The sequence below is a fragment of the Oryctolagus cuniculus genome, chromosome 2, assembly GCF_964237555.1.
Source record: "Oryctolagus cuniculus chromosome 2, mOryCun1.1, whole genome shotgun sequence".
Lineage (NCBI taxonomy): Eukaryota > Metazoa > Chordata > Mammalia > Lagomorpha > Leporidae > Oryctolagus > Oryctolagus cuniculus.
Window position 1 is genome coordinate 175,914,551 of NC_091433.1, and position 21,005 is coordinate 175,935,555.

The window sequence follows — 21,005 nt, forward strand, 5'->3', positions numbered from 1 at the left end:
TCAAGTCAGTCTCCTTTATTCCATCTGCAGGCACACCCAGCGGCCACTGCTAAACCCTGCATCACGGCTCAGGCTGACTGAGGCACACAGCGCCTGCATTCTGCTCTCCAGGGACAGTGGGGTGGGCGGTGGAGAAGCCCAGCGAAGCAGAGCCCTCGCCCTGAAGGGGAATGGAGAGGGGAGGAAGTAGGGATGTGTAGAACGGGAGCAGCGAGGGGCCTTGAAGGGCCTGCACTGGGCACGCGGAGGTGAGAGGTGACTTCCACCCAGCCCCGTGTCCACTGATGCCCACCACCAAGCTGTAGGGAGAGGCTCGAGCTGCTTTCTCCCTCTGCGATGCTGTGTTCTGGATTCTTCTGGAGGTCCCCTTCTTTTGCTTCTGTGGCTAAAGATGTGCTCCAGAATGGGAACAGGAGGCTGCTGAGGTCTGGGCAGGCCTCATTTGTCAGAAACGCAGAAGCCGCTCCTCGCTGGAGGTGAGCCGTATGGGGCTTTAGGAGTATCTCGAGATGGAGGGAAGCGGAAAGAGGCGGCAAGAGAGGAACTGAGGGAGGCTGCCAGCCCAAGGAGGGGGCTGTGAGCTGTGCAACAGGCCCGAGAAGTGTTCAGTGGAACTGTGGGCAGGGGGCTGACACACTGCTGGGGCCAGTCCCTACGGAAGACAGAACTGGGGCAGAGGCGACTGGTCCCTTGCCTGGGAGATGGCCCTCAGGCACCACGTACAGGAGACCCCCATGCAGAACCACCCCTGTGCGGCCCCCAGCAGTTTCAGACAGCCTGTCTGCGGCAGAAACTGGTGGCTACTGCTGGGATATCATGGCAAGCGCCCAGTCCAAGAAAGCCACTGTGATGTCCTGCAGGCAGAGCCAGGTCCAGCGGGCAGCCTCACTGAGCTGTGTCTTCACACAGTCCCAGGTCACCTCGCCTCTGAGAGGAGAGCAGGACATTGTCGGGGTCAGGACATGTGTGCAGCCCGGCCTACAGCCCTCCCCCCGCAGTGGCCAGGGACAAGCAAGGGGTAGGGCGGCACAAGAACCTCCATGGGGAAGCCTTGTCCCGGGGCCCTGGGTGGGGGTCTCACCTGCACGCCTCGTGGCAGTGCTCCTGGGCCCGGGCCAGGGCCTCAAGCAGCAGTTGCCACAAGGGCAGCAGCACGTTCTGGCAGAGCAGGAAGAGCAGTTCCCTCAGGAGACGGAGCAGCCAGTGCAGGGCAGCAGCGAGCTGGAGCTGCGGCCAGAGCACAGAGGGTGGATGGCACCCGGCGCACAGCGCCCAGCGCAGGCCTCCTGCCCTAAGGACCCAGTCCACACGGAGCTGCTGCCCCTTCCCGAGACCGCCGGCCCTTCTCTGCCTCCCTGTTTCCAGCTTACCCTCTCAGAGAGACTGGTGAGGCCGTCACTGAGCCAGGCGAGGTGGGAGGCACAGTGGGCAGAGAGGAAGCTGACGGTGGCATTGGTGTGCGCCCAGGCCAGCTGCAAGCTGGGCCGCAGCACAGTAAGCAGGTGGGAGCCGCAGGCCGGCAGCGTCTCCTCCAGCCAGCTGTCAGAGAGGGTGGAGGGGACGGGGGCGGGGGGCTGAGTCTCCTCAGGCCAGCTCGCTTCCAAAGAGCTGGGAAAGGCAAGCCACGAGCACTGACCGCCATCAAGGGCTGCCCCGCCCACCCTCACCACCCGACTTCCCTCCACCCCCGTGCCGACCCCTCCCTGGGAGGAGCTCACCTGTAGCCTTGCAGGCTGTAGGAGTAGAGTTTGGCACAGGCTTGGCGGCCAGCAGGCAAGAAACCAGACGACTGAAGCAACCGGCCAGCGAGGGAGGCTGAGGACAGGGGGCTTGGTGAGCAGGGAGGCGCCACAGGTCTCCGGGCAGGCAAGTGAGGCTCACAGCGCACTGAGCCGACTCAATGGGAGGCAGGCAGGCCCCAGGGCCGAGCTCTCCTGCCGGCCCAGGCGAGCAGGAATAGGGGGCCAGATGGAGCCCTGGAATTGGGTGTCAGCAAGTCTCCCTTATCCTCAGCAGTGAAAAGGAGATGACACCTACTGCAATGGCGTCATGCATATGCAAGCCCGTCCACATTGCAAAGTACCAGCTCAACCTGCAGTGGTATCGAGCCAGCTGTGGACAGGAAAATCTGGATGCAAGTGTTCATCTGCAGTACTGAGAACTCATCAGGACCAGGGTGTGTGTTGGGGTGCCCCCCAGCTCTATGCCCCCACCACGCTACCTTCCTTGTGTGCCAGTTGATGCTTACCCTGGAAAGAGCTGTGTGACCGGAAGTCATGGCAGAGGAAACCTACGGCAAAGACCAGCAGCAGCAGCAGCAGCCGTGTCCATGGCAGCCCAGGGCCCCGTGCCTGCTGCAACAGGCCCTGGGGGCGGCAGGAGGAACAGTGGTCAGGAGGGAGAGGACCTGGTCCCTGCCCCCCCAGCAGGTCTCAAGCCAGGCCTTCCAGGAAGAGGGTCAAGCCCTCTCACTGGCCCCGAGGGAGCAGGGGGCTCCACAGGCAGTGGGCAGGAACGTGCTGCAGGCCCAACGCTGGGTGCGCCGAGACAGACAGGCAGGACAGTGTGGGAGGCGCTGGCACCTTGCAGGCTCTGTCACACAGGACGACATCCTGGTTGTCACAGCTGCCTTTCCCTAGCAGCTCCTGGTTAGTCAGCCTGAAGGACTGAATGGTTTCTTGCAAAGACTTCTGCACCTACAGGGTCACAAGAGGCTGCGTTGGGAATGCAACCTCCGGCCCTGGAGCCCTTGCCTCCCCCCGCCCACCCCGCTTCTCTCCCTGCCAAGGGCACCGGCAGAGTAGCTTTCCTGGGCGGGGAGGACAGCGGCGCAGGGGCGATCAGATCAGCCTGTCACGTCACCCCAGCTCCTCACCGTCTTGGGAATCCGCTCCCAGGACCTGAGCAAGTGCTCCAGCAGCAGGCTGTGGAGAAAGCACGACCCCCCCAATCAGGTGGCCCGCTCGGCCCTTCCTGGCTGTGAGACCGTCCCCTCCCCCAGCCCCGCAGGAGCAGCAATGTTCCCACAGAGCAGTGACCCATGAGCCCCTTCTGCTTTGAGGACAGGGATGGGCCAGGGATGGGCCAGCCCCGGGCTGGGACGCTTCTACATGGGGGACAGAGGCAGGCAACCCCCACCCCCACCTGCCTGGACTGGGACAGGTGCTTGGGGTACAGCTGCCTCCAGACGCTGGCGCTGAGGGGGTCCACGGTCAGACACTCGGCCAAGCTGCTCAGGAGCTGACAGGAAACACAGGAACGACTGTGGGGGCCGTGGGGTAGCGGGGCAGCCCACCCGCGCCGAGGTGGAGAAGCACCGGCCTAGAGCTCAGGCCCGCGGGTCACTGGTCTGCCAGTGGCACAGGAACCATGCGGGCCCATGCGTGCCGCCCTTCTGAGGCTGCGCCTAAGTGGGCAGTGCAGGGGCTGCCGGGAGTGAGCTGAGGAAGGCCTGGGGAAAGGGCTCCGTGAAGGCAGGGCCTCTGTCAGCGGGCGGAGGCCGCTGCGTGCACCCCTGGCAAAGGGGAAGGAAAGCAGCTCCCACCGGGTCCTCACCTCTTTCTTCATCTCGGGCGGGCAGCTCGGGGTGGCTCTGGACAGGAAGGAGGGGAAGTAGGTATGCAGGGTGGATTCCGGCTTCGCCCCGAACGCCAGCACCTTCAGTCGAGGGTAGAGCTGACACAGCTGCTCCTGCAGGCTGGGGTGGGGTGAGGAGAGCCATGCGCAGGCGAACAACAGAACTGGGCCACACACACTTCCTGCTGCCTGGAACCCCTGCCCCACCCTGCCCAAGGGGAGCGTCACTAGGGGCCTTGGAGGGGGCTGGTTGTGTGGTGTAGGGGGTTAGGCTGCTGCTCAGGTTCAAGTCCTGGCTACCGTGCTTCCAATCCGGCTTCCTGCTCATGTGCCTGGGAAAGCTGCGGAAGAGGGTCTGAGCACTTGGGCTTCTGCCACCACGTGGGGGACCTGACGGAGCTCCTGGCTCCTGCCTTCGGATGGCCCAGCCCCAGCCACGAAGGCCATTTCTGGAGGAAACCAGAAGACGGAAGATCTCTCTTTGTCTCTCCCTCTCTGCCTTTCAAATAAATAAATAAATAAATCTTAAGGAAAAAAAAATAATGACTCCTTGGGACATCTGTTGTAAGCCACAGAAACCCTGCACCCCTCAAGAAAGCACCTACATGTCAATTACACTGTAGGGTCCGCACAATTTTAGCGGCTCACCGATCCCTTGAAACCTACCCTTGAGCTTCCAGGTTGGGGTGGGAATATAAGGGGACTTCATAAAGTTTATACAAAATGAAATAAAAAAATAAGTTTATTTTGGACCAAAAAAATTTCAAAATCCATGTAGTTTTTTTTGTAATATGTATTTTCCATAAACATTTTGAAGACCCATTGTACACATGGATCTCCAAACTTTTTTTTTTTGCACCAAAAAAACCATTCTTTTAGTTCCACTTTCCGTGAGCATTCTGAACCACCCTTGTATGACACGGTCCTGGCCCTGTGCTGGGACCCGCACAGCAGTGTGCCCCAGGCAGTCCTACCTGGGTGTCAGAGAGTTGTTGGGCATGTAGGCGAAGTCCAGAAGTGGGAAGAAGTCCTTGGGGCCAATCATACCGAAGCCCTTGGTGAGGTTAGGATGCATCCTGCGAGGGAAGCTCTCACTCAGGCCCCCTGTTCCGGCCACGACCCCAGCCAAGCCAACATCTAGGAAAGGAGCGTCAACTCGCCCCCTGGCCCTCAGCAGCTCCCCCGTCTCCTTCCTCACATCACTCTGTGAGGTGCGAGGAGCTGGCCCCCAAGTCCTCGCGTCTATGGAGACGAGGACTACTGCACCACATTTAGCTCAGGCAGCCGCTCGCAGAGACCCCGGGCCTTGCCCTGGCTGCGCCCCCCGTCACTCACAGGAGCAGCCGGTCCAGGTACGCAATGGCGAAGGGAGACAGAGATTTGATGCCCAGCACAGGCAGCATGATCCCCAGCCACACTGTAGGGACAAGGGGAGGGAGGGAGGCTCAGGCCTGCACCCAGGGACACCGAGAGGAGCTCCCTGCTCGAAGACCACCCCTCTTTCTTCCCCACCTCCCCATTACCTTTCAATCCCTCGGTGAGGTTGGCAAAGCCGGCTTGGCCTAGGGCCCACATGATGGTCAGACATTTTGCTGGTCGGCTCTGGTGGGACCGCAGCAGTTCCAGGAACTGAGGAGACCGGTGGGGAAGGCAGTTTGGAAAGGGCAAAGCCCCAGACGCGCCCGCTGAGCCAGGTGGGGAGAGCCAACTGGGAGAGGAGGGCAGGCCGTGGGGCAGTGGGGCACTACGGCAGCGCAGGGCAGTGATTCAGAGCATGGGCCCCGCCACGCTCTGCCACTGAACCCCTCTGAGGCTCAATCCTCCCATCTATAAAATGGGAATAATCGTAGTACAGGCCTCATACGACTCCAAACCAGGCACGCACTGAATGCTAACAGTACTACTTACTGTTACTGGTCTCCAAGTGTCTTCCACTACCCCACAACCAAGGCCAACAACGTAGGTTCTGCCCAACCCCCACAGTCCTAGCTTCCCGGCACCCCCAGCGCCACCCGGAGCTCACCTTGCCCAGGTTTGCAGTGGCAATCTTGGGCTTGTCCTGCAACATGGCCTGGATACAGATGCGGTAGCCGTGTAGCGACTCCCCTGGAGAGACGCATGTTCTCAGACCTGCTCACGCCACCTGGCAGCTGGGAGTTAGCCCCCGTGAGCCCCTACTTGCTCCTCCCCTTCCAAACAGCGTGTCAGGATTAGTTTATTTCTCTGCTGCAAACAAGCACTCAGCCACGCCGCACGCAGGGGAAAAGCAGACTTCCAAGCGGACAGCTCCTCCCGTGCCCTCTCACCTGGAGTCTTATCCAACTCTTGCAGCATGGTGAACAGACAGTGGTCAAAGAAGAGCTCCAGGGACCCCGCTGCCTTGGTCAGTAGTCCTCGGATGATCCCGCGCAGCTCCCGGCTCACCAGGCTGTAGGGATAATCTGGGGTCCGCGGGGATGAGTGACGGGACCAGACACCCCTGCCAGCTCTGGGAACAGGGAGTGAAGCGCAGGTCCCTGCACTGAGCCTGGCATCCTCCCTCTCCCAGGGGGCCCAGACACTGTCACAGCCATGATGATTAAACAGGAGCTCAAATCATCCATGAGAATCGAGACAGTGGGTGGCAGAGGGCTCTTTGGGAACACGCAGCCCTTCTAGAATTTCCTTGAACTTGTCTGAGCTTGAGAGAGTTGGGAAGACTAACCATGAGGGTGCTGGCTCAGGGTGGGTTCACTTAGAGGAGCTTGGAGCTTGTAGTTGAGATAGCTGGCCAGGTCCTTCAACCATACGGATGGGTTCCCAGAGAACACACTCTGGCTCTTGTCCAGTTCCTTCTGCAGGGCTGCCACATCCAGCTGCCAGGGACACCCCCCACCCAGGGTGAGTTGTGAGTGAGGGGAGGGGAAATGGTAGAAAGAACAAAGGCTTTCTGTTTTTAGGCACAAATGGAATTGTGGACTGTCACAACTTGGAAGCACCCGGATCTTTACAAAGTACTGCTCTCAAGGCCCCGTACTCGCAGGCCTTTGGCACGCTCAAGTGGTAAAGCAGAAGACAAAAATCAAAGCTCACTGCTTCCACAGGAAAGGAGCCATAACCGGCTTCTCTGGCCCTCCCTGGGGTTCCTGGGTCTTTAAGGCTTTCCCCTCTCAGGTCTGCTCCCCCAGAAGTTCCCACTGCCCCTCTATTCCACGCGCAAGCGTTCCCTGGGCCTGCTGTCCTCTCCCGGCCCACCTCTCAGCACCCTGTCCCACACCCACAGGCCCCTGCCCCCACCCCGTCCCCGGGCCCACTCACGGCTCTCAGAGCCTCCTCCAGGCTGCGGAAGCGGCCCTGCTTCTGGTTCTGGCTGGCAGCAGTCGCCACCTTCTTTGGCTGCTTCTTGCTCGCTGGCTTCTTTGGCTCCACAGCAGGGGGTGGGACCTGCTCCTTATTCTGCCGTTTCATGATTTTCTCGAAGCCGCGCTCATACAGGGTGCTTGTGGTCTGGATCGCAGCTGGGGTGGAGACAGGCAGAGAAAGGGGGCCCACCCCTGAGTCCCCTGGGCCTCACAGGGCCAGCAGTCCCTTCCCTCACAGTGTCACGTAATTCAGGGAGCAGCCAGGGAGTCTTCGCGGTTGTGGCTTTTGGCTGTCACAGCTCTGGAGATGACCGCTCGTGCAAAGAGATGGGGCAGTTCTTTATGGGACAAATCAGAAGATGTGGGAACCAGCAGAGGGGCGGGATTCAGAGGAATGGCTACTTTGGTGAGTGGCCATTCGTCTGGCTGGGTTCTTCCCCGACCCCCCGGGGCTCCGAAGTGACAACTCTGTAATAATCAACAAGTGGCAGGTTTTCTCCACGTCTCCAGCCCGGCGGGCGCTGCTGAGCCCGTGGCCGGTCATTTCTCCCTCTGCTGCACCGCTGGTGACTAAAGGAGGGGGGCGCCGGGTCTGCGGCCCCGGGATGTCCCCTCCCTGCTCTGACACCTGCCCATGAGGCCAGCCAGTGCCCGGGCCAGCTGGGAGGCTAGTGTGCAGCGGACCGCGCGTCGGAGACGGAATCCCGACCCCTCCAGCACGCGGTCCTGGGCAAGGGGTCCAATTTCTCAGTCTATTCATCTGCAAGGTGAAGTCCTCCCCTGACCCCCGCCTCGCTGTGCTGTCGGCCTCTCGTGAGGCTCCAAAGACAAGGCGAGGGCGGCGCCGGGGGCCAGCCGGCTGGCCAGAGCGCGGAACGCCGGCGGTGCTCAGCCCCCGGGCTCCGGGACCTGCTCGGTGCTCCCCAGCCGGGGGAGGCCAGGGTCGGCGGGCGCGGGCGGCGGACCGGGTGGGTACTCACGGGTCAGGTCGTACTTCCACACTCCGTTTGCCTCCCCGAGCGCCCGACGGTCCCCGCCGCCGCCTCGACCACCCCCGCCACCGGCGGACGCAGGCCGCCGGCCCTTCTTCACCACTTCCCAGCGCCCCCCACCCGCAACACTGGCGGCCATGGCTGCGGCCCTCGCCCCTGCCACCTCCCGGCTTTCCGGCGCGCGCGGGCGCACCGCGCTCTGCCACGTCTCCGTGGCCGGCGCGCCGCCGCAAGGCAGCCTGGGACTTGTAGTCTCGGCTCCGCCGGGCCCGCCCCGGCAGAGATGCGGAGACGCGAGGCGATGATTCAGGAAGCCGGCCCTGGGCACCTGCTGCGGGAAGGCCACTGCGTTGGGTGACTTGGTGGACATTTGATGAAATGGAAATAGTTCTCACCTCTAGAGAGAGTCTGGAGACGAAACGCTTCCTTTCTTCTAGGGAAGTGCTTTTTAGTGATTACACTAAAGCTACTGGCTCGAACAAGAGGGATGGGGTTGAGGGAGGCCGTGGAGTGTCCATAAGGCCAGAGGTGGACGATGGAGCCCTTTTCAGGGGAGGCAGAAGAGCCTGGGCATCTGGGACTGCGGAGGGAGGGCTGGCCCGGCGCCCGCCCTGAGTGCCGACTCCAGGGTCCGGTGGTGAGGAGCCCCAGCCCGCAGCAGCCATGCGGACGGCGGCTTTGGTGCCCCCTGAGACCTCAGAACCTTGCAGGAGAGGGTGAGGGGAGGTGAGATGTGCTACCGTGTGCATCTGTGTCAGGGCGAGGGTCCTACTGCAGAGTAGGAGTTCAGATTCCCACGGGCTGAACAGCTAAGGGGCTGGTGGGTGCCCTAGGAAGGAGATAAAAGAACGCTTTGTGAGGGAGGGGGCGGTACAGCTGGGTCCTGAGGGGAGTTTTCCTTGGTTGGGGGTGTGGGGAGGGGTGGGGAGAACACGCCAGTAGTTGGGTTCTGTGGATTTAAACAGAGGCCTAGAGGGTGGGCAGCAGGGTGTCGTTTGCCCTGACAGTGCTCACTGGGACGCTGGAGGTGCTGCAGTTGGGAAGGGTCAGGGAAGGACTGTCTCCTTCCTGGAGCGCTCTAGCAGGTTATCGACTGTAGCTTGGCATCCAGGGGACGGGAGCCACTGATGCATTCGGCTCCTGTCCTAATGTGGCAGGGCCTGTGCTGGGCGGAGCTGCAGGGCTGCACCTCGCTGGCGTCCGAGGAGCTCACAGCCGGCGTGGGAGACGGACGTGTGAACACAGAACTGCACTTTGCCCTAAGAGGTCTGAATTCGGTGCAGGTTTCCACCATCGGGAGCGAGTCGCGTCACTGTGGTTCTCAGGCCCTTTGGGGGAACTCGCATCCCTTCCCGCACTCTTGGTCTCTTCCGGGACTCTGCCGGCACCGCCTGCAGTGTGGGCTGTGTGGATGAGGCAGGCGGGCTCCTGGGACCTCGGTGGATGCTGCTGCGCTGACCCAGCAGGTAGCGCTGCCTGCTCTTTGTAACCCTGCCTGCTTTCTCCACCACAGGGGCCCTCGTCCTCAGCTGTAGCACTGCTGAGAGACAGGTGAGCTTTGACAAGGGGTGGGACAACGTGTAGTTGTCCCCAAGGCCGGCTGAGACAAGGCACCTGTTGGCCAGGTTACCTCGCCGCCCCGGCGGACTCATCATCGTCACAGCTGCAGCCCTAGGCTTTGTCCCTCCTCAGGCACAGGGGTTGGGGCCCCCACGGCTTCTCTTCCAGACTGTGACCAGTGCCAGGAGAGAGACCAGCCAGAGCGAGGCTGTGAGCGCAGTGCCAGTGCTGGTTTCTGATGGCCGGCAGGCTGCGCTGTGCAGCCCCCTGGGGGGGGGGGATGGGCGTGCACGGGCAGTGCCAAGCCCCAAGACCGGGGCTGTGGCTCAGACGAGGGAGGCACGGCATGGACTTTTACCACACAAGTTTATTTAAATAAAAGTGAACGCGTATGCAGGCTGGTGCCCGGGGAAGGGTGGGGTGGGATGGGGAGGCGGAGGCACAGGAGGGTCCAGACAGTCTGTGTGGTGTGAGCCAGGCTGCAGGAGGGGGCGGCGGGGCCTTGGGGCAATGCTGGGGGCAGGGGCTGGGGTAGGGGCGGGGCGGGGGAGCCGGTGCCAGGGGGTCATTTCCATCCCTCGCATGCGCCCCTCCCTCTCCCTGGCCCCCAGGCCTCCAGCACTGCCTCCTTCGGCCCTCCCTCCCTCTCCTGACGTCAGCATTCCCCTGCAACTGCGGGGTGGGGGGGAGGAGTCAAAAGACAAAATAAATAATCGGCGAGTCCTGCCCCAGCCTCCACCGTGGGGAAGGGAAGCCAAGCCAGGCACACTGCCCCTGCGCCCACGCTATCAGCCCTGGAAAAGAACAGGTAAAGTGCAAGGAAAATCCAGTAAGTAAAAATATACCAATGACTTTGTGAAATATACAGCTGCTGGCTGTCGGGGAGCAGGGGGCTGGCTGGGCGGGTGGCAGCAGCACCCTAGGGAGTGTTGGCCAGCACAGTATGGAGACAACGGAAATAAATAGGGGTGGGCAGTGGGCAGGTGTCCCGCCCACTGGGCCTCTGCCTGCTCACCTGCCCCCCACCCGCCACGCCTCGCTAGCCCGGCTCCCCACTGCTGCGGCACTGACACAAAGCACCAGGCCGGCCGCTGGCTGTAAGGAAAGGGTTATAATGTGGGGACAGGGGCGGGGAGGGGAGGCACGGGAAGCCGTGCAGTCAGCCGGGGCTGCAGCCGCCCTCAGTACTCGTCCTGGTCTTCTTGTTGGTGTTCCTCGATCTCGTCGTCCTCAGGGGGTGCAAATCCTTCCTGGAAGGGCGGGAAGGGACAGGGAGGTGGTGAGCTGGGCGGGCCAGGCTGGGGGGGGGTGCACTCTGGGGCTGGGGGCCTGGAGTTCTGGCACGGCGCTCCCTGCTGGTGGCTCTGTGTGGCCCAGGGCTGGGGGCTGCACCCCATCCTCAGCGCTCAGGAGCAGGCCAGAGCAGGGGTGTGGCCTGGGGGCCGGCAGGTTTGGGGGGGGGGTGAGCTCACCTCTGTGGCATAGAGAATGCCGATGATGCCCGAGATGACGGGGCTGTTCTCACTCTCGTGCTCCTGGCAGATGAGCTCAATGTCACGCAGTTTGCTGAAGTAGAAGTCACGCTCCTTCTCCAGCCCGTCCACCGTCAGCTTCAAGTCCAAGAGCTGCTTGGGCAGAGGGGACCTTCAGCCAGAGGCCCCTGCCTTGGGCCGCCCCCTCCCCTCGCCCCTCGGCCCAGCCTGCCCTCTGGTCCCAGCGGGGGCAGCTTGCTTGCACCCGTCCCGCCCACCTGCTGGTTGAGCTCGAGAATCTGTGCATCGGTCTCGTGGCCGCCGTTCCGGGCCGCCGGCGGGTTCTTGCGGAGGATGCAGGGTGGGGCCACGTTGCTCAGCCGGCCAGAGGTCTGCATGTTTTTGGGGCCTGTGGGAGATGTTCTCTGTGGAACTGCCCGGAGGAGAGGAGGCGGATGAGGCCATGTGAGCCCACGGCTCTCACGTCCGAGAAAGCCCGGGTGGAGGACGGCAGGGGCAGGCCCATGCGACAGGCAGGCACCCCCACCCCCCCCAGGGCATCTACATCTAGGCCTCGAGCCTCGGCCACACGTGACACTACAGCAGCAGGGCAGCCCTCTAGCAAGCCTGGGAGCGCAGGGCCTACTGGGTAGTAGGGGGCGAGGTGGGAGGGTGGGGACATGAGCTACACAGGGCAGGCAAATCTGGAGAGGTGGGTGGGGCTGGAAGGGTGCAGGGGTCTCCTGTACTGACAGCTGGAATGGGAGGAGCAGTAGCTGGCACAGGGGACTCCTGACAAGCCCCAGCCCAGAGCCACCCCACTGGAGGCTACACAGGAACCCCGGCCCCGCCCCTCCGGCCCTCTGCTGGCCGGGACCCAGGGAGCCCGCTGCAGCCCAGCGCGGCCGGCCGGCATGCGGGGCATGCGGTGGCTACTTTGCTGTCTAGCCCTGCCCAGTGGCAGAGGCTGCTTCTAATGCAAAGCAAGCGGGGAGAGTGGCGCGGCGCAAACGGAGGAGGTGGCCCTGCTATGACGGGCTCAGGCGCGGGCTGGGGCTGCTCCTCTGCCTCTCCCTCTGCAGCCCTGCTGTCCCCCCTCCAGCAGGCTCCACTGCTTCTCTCCCTGCCTCTCTAGGACCCGGACAAAGCCCATTTTGTGGGACTCATCTCCTTAGGACTCAGGGCTCTGGGCCTTTGGAATGGGGAAGACACAAACAAGTTCCCACACCCGTGCCCCTGGCATCCAGTGGGCAGCAGGCCAGAAGGGGCTGTGGTGCTGGCCTCAGGCCCTTGGCTTGGGCGGGCCCCAAGCAGACAAACCATGCCACCTCGGGCGCCATCGTCTTGCGGCAAACAAGGGAGCCCGTACCCAGGGCTCCCTCCCACCAGCTGCCGCCGTGGCTGGAGCTGGTGGCTCTTCCCTTAGAGCGGTTTCTGGAGCCCTCCTGCCCCCTACGGTGACCCCCCCTGGTCTACGTGGGGAGCAGGCGGCGCCATCTGAACTCCGTGATAACAGTCTCCTCCAGGCTGGCGGGGCCGGGCGGGTGGCCCCGGGGGCGCTCCTGGCTGAGGAGCCCCGCCGGCCCGGCCCCCCACACTCCCTCCCCCGGCTCGGGCACGTTACCTGCTGTGCCAATGAGTTTCTTGGATTTGTTGAAGATCTGATCACCTGGGTTAGGAGGTGGCGCTACGTCCTGGCCCTGCCGCGCCAGCAGAGGGTTGTAATCCTTTCCATCATAGTTTGCGTCAAAGAATTTCTTAAACCACTGAATAAACTCAAAATTATCTTGGAATTTTCCTTTCACTAATTTCTCTACAGGAATGATCTGAAATAGACCACACAACAGAGTCTGTTAGCCCCTGCTGCCGCACGGCCGCCTTCCGGTGTGAGAGGGCCACTGCCTTGCAGAGAGCCAGCCCCTGGGCCGCAGCATCTTCCAGCTCCACCACCTGCCCCCCGCCCATGGCACCAGAGCAGACGGGCAGGCTGGCAGGCCTGGCCTGGGAGCCGCACATCCCTCTCCCACAGGCACAGGAAGGAGGATGTGGGAGGTGTCCCCAGGTTCTGCGGCTGCTGCTTGTGGGCTGGGGGCTCGGGACCCACAGCTCTGGGGCCATCGAGGCAGAAGAGCAAAGAGACTTTTCTCGGGACCTACAGAGAAATGCAACTTAATAGGCACAGTACACAGAGGCTCAGGGTCTGCGCTGGGTAGGGTCCAGAGAGGAGGGGGCGGGGAAAGGAGTGTTGTCATCGTGGACCGTCCCGTGCGGTAGGGCTTTCCGCTGGGCCTCGGGCTGGGGGGATGCTCCCCCTGCAGACTCAGGGGTGGGGGGGTGTAAGTGCTGGAAATGACCCCACCGACGGCCTGGCTGGCGGGCCATCTTCTCCCTCGGGGTCACACAGCTCCCGAGGGCCCCCGGGAGCGCAGCACCTACTTTGTCAACACCCATCTTCTTGAACGCCGCTTGCAGCACCTTGAAGTTGTGGATGTACTCGTGTTCTAGCTTGGCCTGGAACTTCACCTTCCTCAAGTGCACACAGCCCGGGAAGAGCATGTCCATGAACTGGCAGTAGGCCGCCCCTGTGGAGGGGCGCGGCTGACTGCCAGGCCTCAGCAGTGCCTTTCACTTGCCCAAGCCCCAGCCCCGGTCTCCTCTTCTCTCTCCCTGTCTTGAGGCTGGGGGCAGCCCTCCCTTCAGGACCGACACGGCTGGAATCCCCAAGGATAAAAGAATTATCCAAGAATAAAAGCATGACTGCTTCTGAGGCCTATCATGTACCTGCAGCACACTTAACACAGCAGCACATATGCAGTTTAATCCCAACAGGAACCCCAGCTAGACGGTGCTGTTATCAACGTCTCACAGATGGGAGCGAGCCGCGGAGACCACCGGCCCGGAGGCTGAGCTCTGACCCTGGGTGGCGGGGTTGGGGGCAGGACCTTGTGCTATGACCTTGTGGCTCCGCGCTGTGCCCTTCCTTTCCCTCCCAGGACGGGGCACCGCCCCACCCCAGCCTCCCACCTGAACAGAGCTGCTCGATCTTGGTATAGTTGAGGTGCAGGGAGTCGTTGACCCACGCAAGCATGTCATGGCGACTCAGATTCTCACTGGTCACGGATGTGGAGTACACATTGACGGCCATACCCCAGCTGCAAAGAGATGACAGACGGGGTGGGGTCAGCCCTGGGGAGGGGCCGCGGGCAGCCCCCCGGGGAAACGGGGTCCCTGCAGACCAGCTGTGCACCTGCAGCTCCCCCTGCAGAGCAGGTGCATTTCCCTGCCCCTCACACACCTAACAGGTGCCCCCGGCTGTGAGATGAGTGCCAGGAGCTGGGGGCACAAAGTGAATCGCGGAAGCCGCGACAGGAGGACGCCCTCTGGGCAGTCACAGAAATGCACCAAGTTCAAGTGGCACAGGGGAGGGGCGGTCTCCTCTGCTTGGCAGGGCAGGGGCGCTGGAGCCTGGAGTAGGAATTTTCCAGACGCACAAAGGGCTGGGGTGGAAGGGCGGCCCCCGCGCGAGGACAGAAGGGACAAAGCAGGGCTTACTCCCAGCATGCCTGGTTGCTGTGCCGGCCTAGGGGAGCCGGGTGTTGAGTGGGGCATGGCGCAAGGCGGTTGGCAGGGACAGCCCGGGAGCCTTTGTTTACCACGAGGGGGAGTCTGGACTTTCTATTTAGACGCAGGGAAGCCAGTGAGGATCCCAGGGAGACGGGCGACAGGGCCAGACCCGTGTTGCGGAGTGCCTGCTCTCTCCTCTCCCTTCAGACTCCGTGTTCCTGTGGCCCAGAGGCACCTAAATCCCGCTAGTCCTGAATCTTCCCTTAAATTGAGCTTCTGCTCCCATACGCAACCCCGTGGACCTCACCCGGGCCAGGAGCCTGAGGGGTCCCCCTGGCCAGCCGACCATCCTGTTCACATCAGCCCCTTGCGCGAGGCCTGCAGCCCCACGTCCCCAGTGTGCCCCTGCGTCCCCCACCTCGGTTCTTACACCTCTCCCCAGCCCAGGCAGGCAAGAGCCCCCGAAGGCCTCCCAGCCTCCAGCCCTCCCTCCGCCCCCCGCTCCCAGCCCTTTCAGTCAGCAGTCGTAAACCAGGCACCCACTGGCCGGATTGGCCTCGCAGACTTGAATGGTTTAGCATTCACGGTGTTGGAAACAGTTTTGAATTAGGGGCCAATAATTTAAGGTTGGGACGTCTCACACAAACAATTTGGCTGCTCCTGGCCACTCCGGGCCCATGAACCTGCGCCACCACCAATGGCTGGAGCTGGGCAGGGGCACCCCCCTCTGGCCAGCATGCGTGAGTGCCTGCTCACTACACACCTAGCCCTACAGAGGCCAAGGTCACCGCTGTTGATCACTAACTGGGGTAGCGAGGAGGGAGATATTTCTTGTAACTAGGTTTGTGTCAGAAATGGAGAGACAGAAGCTGGACAAAAAGAACTGTGTGTTCTGAGAGCTGTGTGAGTGCCTGCTTCTCGAGTAAAGAATTTCACTCCAGGCTTGACACACTCTCTGCATGAGGGGGCCGTGGTTGCAGCGAGCTAAGCTGCTGCCCGCAATGCCAGCACCACTCCCCCCACATCAGTGCATCGGTTCGAGTCCCAACAGCTCTGTTTCCAATCCAGCTCCCTGCTAATGCACCTGGGAAAGCAGCAGAAGATGGCCCAAGTGCTTGGACCCCCACCGCCCATGTGGGAGACCCGGATGGAGTCCCAGGCTCCTGGCTTTGGCCTGGCCCAGCTGGGGGCCGATGCAGCCATTTGGGGAGTGAACCAGGGGATGGAAGAGTTCTTCTTCTTCTTCTTTTTTTTTTTTTTTGACAGGCAGAGTGGACAGTGAGAGAGAGAGACAGAGAGAAAGGTCTTCCTTTTGCCGTTGGTTCACCCTCCAATGGCCTCGTGGCTGGCACGCTGCGGCTGGCGCACCGCGCTGATCCGATGGCAGGAGCCAGGTACTTATCCTGGTCTCCCATGGGGTGCAGGGTCCAAGGGCTTGGGCCATCCTCCACTGGCCTGGAAGGGGGGCAACCGGGACAGAATCCGGCTCCCCGACCGGGACTAGAACCCGGTGTGCCGGCGCCGCTAGGCGGAGGATTAGCCTAGTGAGCTGCGGCGCCGGCTGGAAGAGTTCTTTCTCTCTGTCTTTCCCTCTCTCTCTCTGTAACTCTGCCTTTTAAATACATAAAAATAAATCTTAAAAAAAAATTATGCAAAGTGTCTCTGGGAAGAAAGAGTGCACCAGTCCACTTCCCTGTCCCCTGGAGGCATCTGCTGTGACACAGTGGCCCCTCCTGGCCACCACCCCTCTCCCCAACAGACCCAGCCTTAGCTCCAGCCTCAGCTCCCTTGGTCAGGGGCCACAGGCAGCGCGAGAATGCTGTCCCACCCCGACTTCATTCATTCTCTGCTCCAGGGGTCTCGACCACCGTGCTCCCCGGACCAGCAACACCGCGGCTCCCAGGGCGTCAGCTTGTTAGAAAAGCCCCAGACCTCCTGAATCAGAACCCGCCTCTGCCCAGGGAGCCCGAAGCTCATCCAAGTTTGTGAATCACTGCTCAGCAGCTGCCCCAGCCCGCCCCCAAGCATTCGCCACAGAACCTCATTATTTGCACGCAGAAATTACATGAACTTTTGGAAGAAGAATCATGAGAGAAAACCCTCATATTTATTCCTAGTCCTTCCTGCTTTTAAAAATAAACCCTGTCCTTCCCTGCACAGGGAAAGGGAGCCAGACAGGGCCCCAAAGCCAAGAGAAACAAACGTGGTTGGCTGGACAGCCTTTAAGGACTCGGGAGCTGGCAGTTCCAGAGATTTCCCAGGGCAATTCTGCCTGCACGCGCGTCTCCCCTCACGCGCTGGCTCCGAGCCCGCTGCGCCGGACCCGACCCTCGCGCTCACCCCCGAACCTGTTTAAGTGCTTGCCCCTGGTCAGGCAGGAGCAGGGAGTCCAGACCCGCCGCTGCGAGGGAGTCAGGAACCCCGGTGAGCAGCTGAGCCCCTCCTCTGGCCTGTCCTTTCTCTGGTTGTCCTTCATCGCCTTGTGGCCCCGGGGTCCCCACCCCTGCTGGGTTTGTAGGACTCAGCTTGGGTGTCAGCTCCAGGACCCTTCTCTGCCCTGCCTCTGTCTCTGCAGCACCGGGAGCCCGGGCGGTATCGCGGCACTTGGCAACTTCCGTGGCCGCCACCACAGCCCCCACTGCTGGGTTCCAGACGGACTGCCTCGCCACGTGGGTGGCATGCGCTGGCAGGGACTGGGGTTGGGGGTGTTATCTGCCTCCAGGGACTCACCCCAGGTAACGGCAGTGGGAGTGGGCGAGGGCCAGTGGACAGGATGTTTCTAAAGAGGCAAAAAGGTAGGGTCCAGGGGCCAGCGCTGTGGTGCAGCGGGTTAATGCTCTGGCCTGAAGCACCGGCATCCTATATGGGTGCTGGTTCTAGTCCCGGCTGCTCCTCTTCCCATCCAGCTCCCTGCTGTGGCCTGGGAAAGCAGTGGAAGATGACCCAAGTCCTTGGGCCCCTGCACCTGCATGGGGGACCTGGAAGAAGCTCCTGGCTCCTGGCTCCTGGCTTCGGATCAGCGCAGCTCTGGCCATTGCAGCCAATTGGGGAGTGAACCATTGGATAGAAAACCTCTCTCTGTCTCTCTCTCTGCCTCTTCTCTCTCTGTGTAACTCTGACTTTCAAAGAAATCAATAAATCTTAAAAAAAAAAAAAAAAAAAAACGAAAGAAAGAAAGGTAGGGTCCAGGAGAGTCCCTTATTCCAAGGAGAATTCATTTACTTATGGACTGTGAGACATGGAAAGGATTTGCCCCTGTCCTTGGGAGTCGATGATCTTACCCAGGAGACAGACACACATGAGGGTGGCACAGCCAAACGCCCCCGAGTGGTGAGCACAGGCAGCATGGTTGGCGGTCAGGAGGAGCAGGCACAGAGCGAGCCTCCGGCGGCCAGAGTTACGTGTGCTCAGGCTGCCAGGTGTGCAGGCCGCCTGCAGAGGCCTTGTCCATGGGCTTGGAGACTCATTTCTCCAGGAGGCCCTGGGAGACGGTGATGCCGCGCCAGCTCTGGCTCCCACACTGCTGGGCCTCAGGGGGTGGGGCTTCTTGGAGTGGTTCCGGGGGTGCAGGGTGGTCTTAGTTGGCCCTGGCAGTGCCTGAACCACTTTGGGGATTTAGTCCTGTTGAACATGAGCTTCAAGAGCTAAGTACTGAAGTGAAGCAGAACCATGGTCCCCGTGCAAGCTTGTGAGCTGCGGGGGTCTTCCAGCCTGGGGGCAGCCTTCCGGGGGCTCCAGGCCGCTCCCTGCATTGCAGAGGTCTTCTCCTGGGCAGGAGGAGTGAAGCAAGCATGTCTATGTGGTGTATCACACACACACACACACACACACACACAGCCCACAGCGGATGCACCTGCTTAGCTGGGTTCACTGCCTGTGTTGCAGTGGCACAAGCAGGGACTGGGCTATTTTGCCACCTCCCTGGGGAGCCAGTGTCAGCCATCTCCTTCTGTGGTCCACAGGCCTTGTTATCAGGGCCCTACGAGTCTGCAAGAGCTACAGAGCTCTTTGGAAAAGGCCCAGTGCTTCTCAGCATGGCCAGAACTTCCCTGTTCTATCAGTGGCTGACGGCGGGAGGGCTTTTTCCACACCTAGATCAGTCTGAATCTAAAATCACCCAAGGGCCTGGAAGAAGGGAGTTGGAAAAAAAATGGCTCCTTTAAGAGCCCGGCAATACATTGTGCTGCCACCCCGGGGGGCTTTGGAAGTGGGCAGCTGATGCTAGGAACACAGCCTTTGTCTCCACTCAGGACTGGCTCAGGTCCTCTTTTTTCTTTTTCTTTTTCTTTCTTTTCTTTCTTTCTTTCTTTCTTTCTTTCTTTCTTTCTTTCTTTCTTTCTTTCTTTCTTTCTTTCTTTCTTTTTTTTTTTTTGACAGAGTGGACAGTGAGAGAGACACACACAGAGAGAAAGGCCTTCCTTTGCTGTTGGTTCACCCTCCAGCGGCCGGCGCACCGCACTGATCCGAAGCCAGGAGCCAGGTACTTACCCTGGTCTCCCATGGGATGCAGAGACCAAGCACTTGGGCCATCCTTCACTGCACTCCCGGGCCACAGCAGAGAGCTGGTCAGGTCCTCTTTTTAAAATGCATTTATTTGAAAGGCAGACAGACAGATACACACACACACACACACACACACACACAGGTCTGCCATCTGCCGTTCACTCCCCAAATGCTTGCAACAGGCTTCAAGCAAGCCAGGAGCCAAGGCACTCCATCTGGGTCTGCCGTGTCGGCGGCACAGACCCAGCAATGCGTGGCTCAGGTTCTTTTAGATGGTGTGACTCTCTGGTCCTCACTGGGGACCATTTTGGCTCTGGACGACCCCCCCAAGGTACCCAGGTGTCTCTGCAGGGGGTTCTCTGCTATACTGGCTACAGCCTTGCAGGGAAACCTGCTTTCCTCGGCAGTCTGCGGAGGCTAGAACTAAGCATGGCCAGCAGGTGGCACCCAGGCCCTGAGCAGAGAATTACATGCTCCCCCACCCCACCCCTCCCTGGCTCCAGTTAGCGAAGGGAGACCCCAGAGAGGAAGTCCAGGTCCATCAAAAGCTAGAGGGTCAGGCAGGGGGTTGAGTGGAGTGTCTCCTCCATGTGTCCTCTAAGGCCAGCTTGATGCCTGAGCACTGAACCAAACCAGCCTCCCTATCCCCCAGAGTCACAAGCTGAACTCGTTAGCGAGTCCAACCTCCGATGGCCTTCTGAGCCCCAACTCAAAGGAGACAGGCTCCCGGGGTGGAGGTGCGGGGAGCACCTGCCCAGCTGCCTCTGAGCACCGCACAGACACAGACTGGGAAAACTCTTGAGGACGTGCACTTGTTACCACGGGTTCCTGCCTGCCTGAGAGAAGGGGCGGCTCCCCGGCCCCGCCTCCCGGCTCTGTCCCTCTTCATCTTTGGCACGGGGTGGCTGTCAGGAGAGACAGCCCTGCCTGACCTGGGCACAATCGCATCCTGTACCACCAGGGCATGAGGCTCACAATGCTGGTCATGGGCACCAGGAGTGGGGAGTGGCTCTCTGCAGCCCGAGGCCTTGAAAAGTGGTCGTCAGGACCAGATCGGAATCTCCCGGAGTCCGCTTGGTCCCTTCTCAGACACCCGATCTGGGCACCTGTGCTCCTGACTTGCAAAGGCGGCCAACGCCTCTGCACGACTCGGAAATCTCACATCCTAGAGCTTAACCCTCTCAGCAGCCTGAATCTAAGTTTGGGCTTCTTGTCTTTCGATCTTCAGTGGAAAGCTCTGTTCCACAAACAGGTTCCAGGAACAACTCAGGGGCCTTCCGTGTCCCCCAGTCCCCCAGCACCCCCTTTCCCAGGCCAGGCTCAGCCCTGTTCCGGCCGCCCCCGCCTCCACCTGCAGCCCAGCACGGCGCTGCAGCCCCTCCAGGTCTTCCAGGGGCAGGAGGCAGCCACGTGCCTCCAGCCAGCTCCAGAAAGCCAGGCCTTTCAGAACACCAGGTTTCCTGTGAGATCACCAAGGGTCAGCCCTGGCCCTACTGTGTCTTAGCTCAGGCCTCAGTTTCTTGTCCTAGGAAATGGGGATGAGAACCATTCCTGCCTCATAGCTGTTAGAGGATTAAGCGAGCCATGTATTCCAAGTGCTGAGCACAGAGCCCGGCGCCCGGCGAGTATCCGGCAAGTGTTAGCAGCACCCTAGGGCGCAGGATGAGAACCCAAGGGCACTTGTTTGAAAAGCGAGCACCTGCCATGCTGCCGGCCTCCGTCCTCTGAGACCACAGCAGGCCCAGGCCGGAAGGGAGGCCGACGGTAGGGCTGTACTTGTCTCTGCCCCTTCTGCCTGGGGACGCCCATCTGGGCTTCCTGAAGCTGGGCCTGGCCGCCAGCCCTCCCCAGTGCCACACTCTCACAGATCTGCTGAGCAGGTGCCATCCTACCGGCCAGGACAACTGGAGCAGACGCTGCGGGGCCAGAGGAGTTTCCTGCTCCTGACGCAGCGCTATGCCCCTGGTTACCAGGCTACCCCTTCTTGCCCAGGCCCG

The 21,005-nt window shown here is 61.3% G+C and overlaps 2 protein-coding genes across 10 annotated transcripts in view; both read right to left on the minus strand.

Moving 5' to 3' along the window:
* TMEM214 (transmembrane protein 214) lies at positions 1–8,116 on the minus strand. The gene is made up of 17 exons (XM_002709966.5): positions 7,898–8,116; positions 6,874–7,073; positions 6,281–6,431; positions 5,883–6,017; positions 5,600–5,682; positions 5,100–5,205; positions 4,912–4,993; positions 4,551–4,652; positions 3,556–3,697; positions 3,149–3,240; positions 2,876–2,924; positions 2,583–2,696; positions 2,249–2,366; positions 1,719–1,815; positions 1,371–1,539; positions 1,082–1,227; positions 1–927 (listed from the first exon to the last, which is right to left on the minus strand). The coding sequence occupies exons 1-17, from the start codon at positions 8,046–8,048 to the stop codon at positions 801–803; spliced, it is 2,064 nt and encodes a 687-aa protein (XP_002710012.2). The 5' UTR covers positions 8,049–8,116; the 3' UTR covers positions 1–800.
* Positions 8,117–9,818: 1,702 nt separating this feature from the next.
* The window catches only part of MAPRE3 (microtubule associated protein RP/EB family member 3), a 49,651-nt gene continuing 38,464 nt past the window's right edge, over positions 9,819–21,005 (minus strand). For 4 of the 9 annotated variants that reach the window (XM_008254644.4, XM_051843084.2, XM_008254640.4 and 1 more), the window contains exons 2-7: positions 13,966–14,093; positions 13,378–13,523; positions 12,566–12,767; positions 11,220–11,374; positions 10,942–11,094; positions 9,819–10,719 (exon numbers count right to left, since the gene is read on the minus strand). In XM_008254644.4, the coding sequence (XP_008252866.1) occupies positions 10,651–10,719; positions 10,942–11,094; positions 11,220–11,374; positions 12,566–12,767; positions 13,378–13,523; positions 13,966–14,086 (846 nt within the window). In that variant the 5' untranslated portion in view covers positions 14,087–14,093 and the 3' untranslated portion in view covers positions 9,819–10,650. The remainder of the gene's footprint in view (positions 10,720–10,941; positions 11,095–11,219; positions 11,375–12,565; positions 12,768–13,377; positions 13,524–13,965; positions 14,094–21,005) is intronic. The other 5 variants (XM_070069330.1, XM_070069329.1, XM_017340880.3 and 2 more) reach the window with 3 other exon arrangements.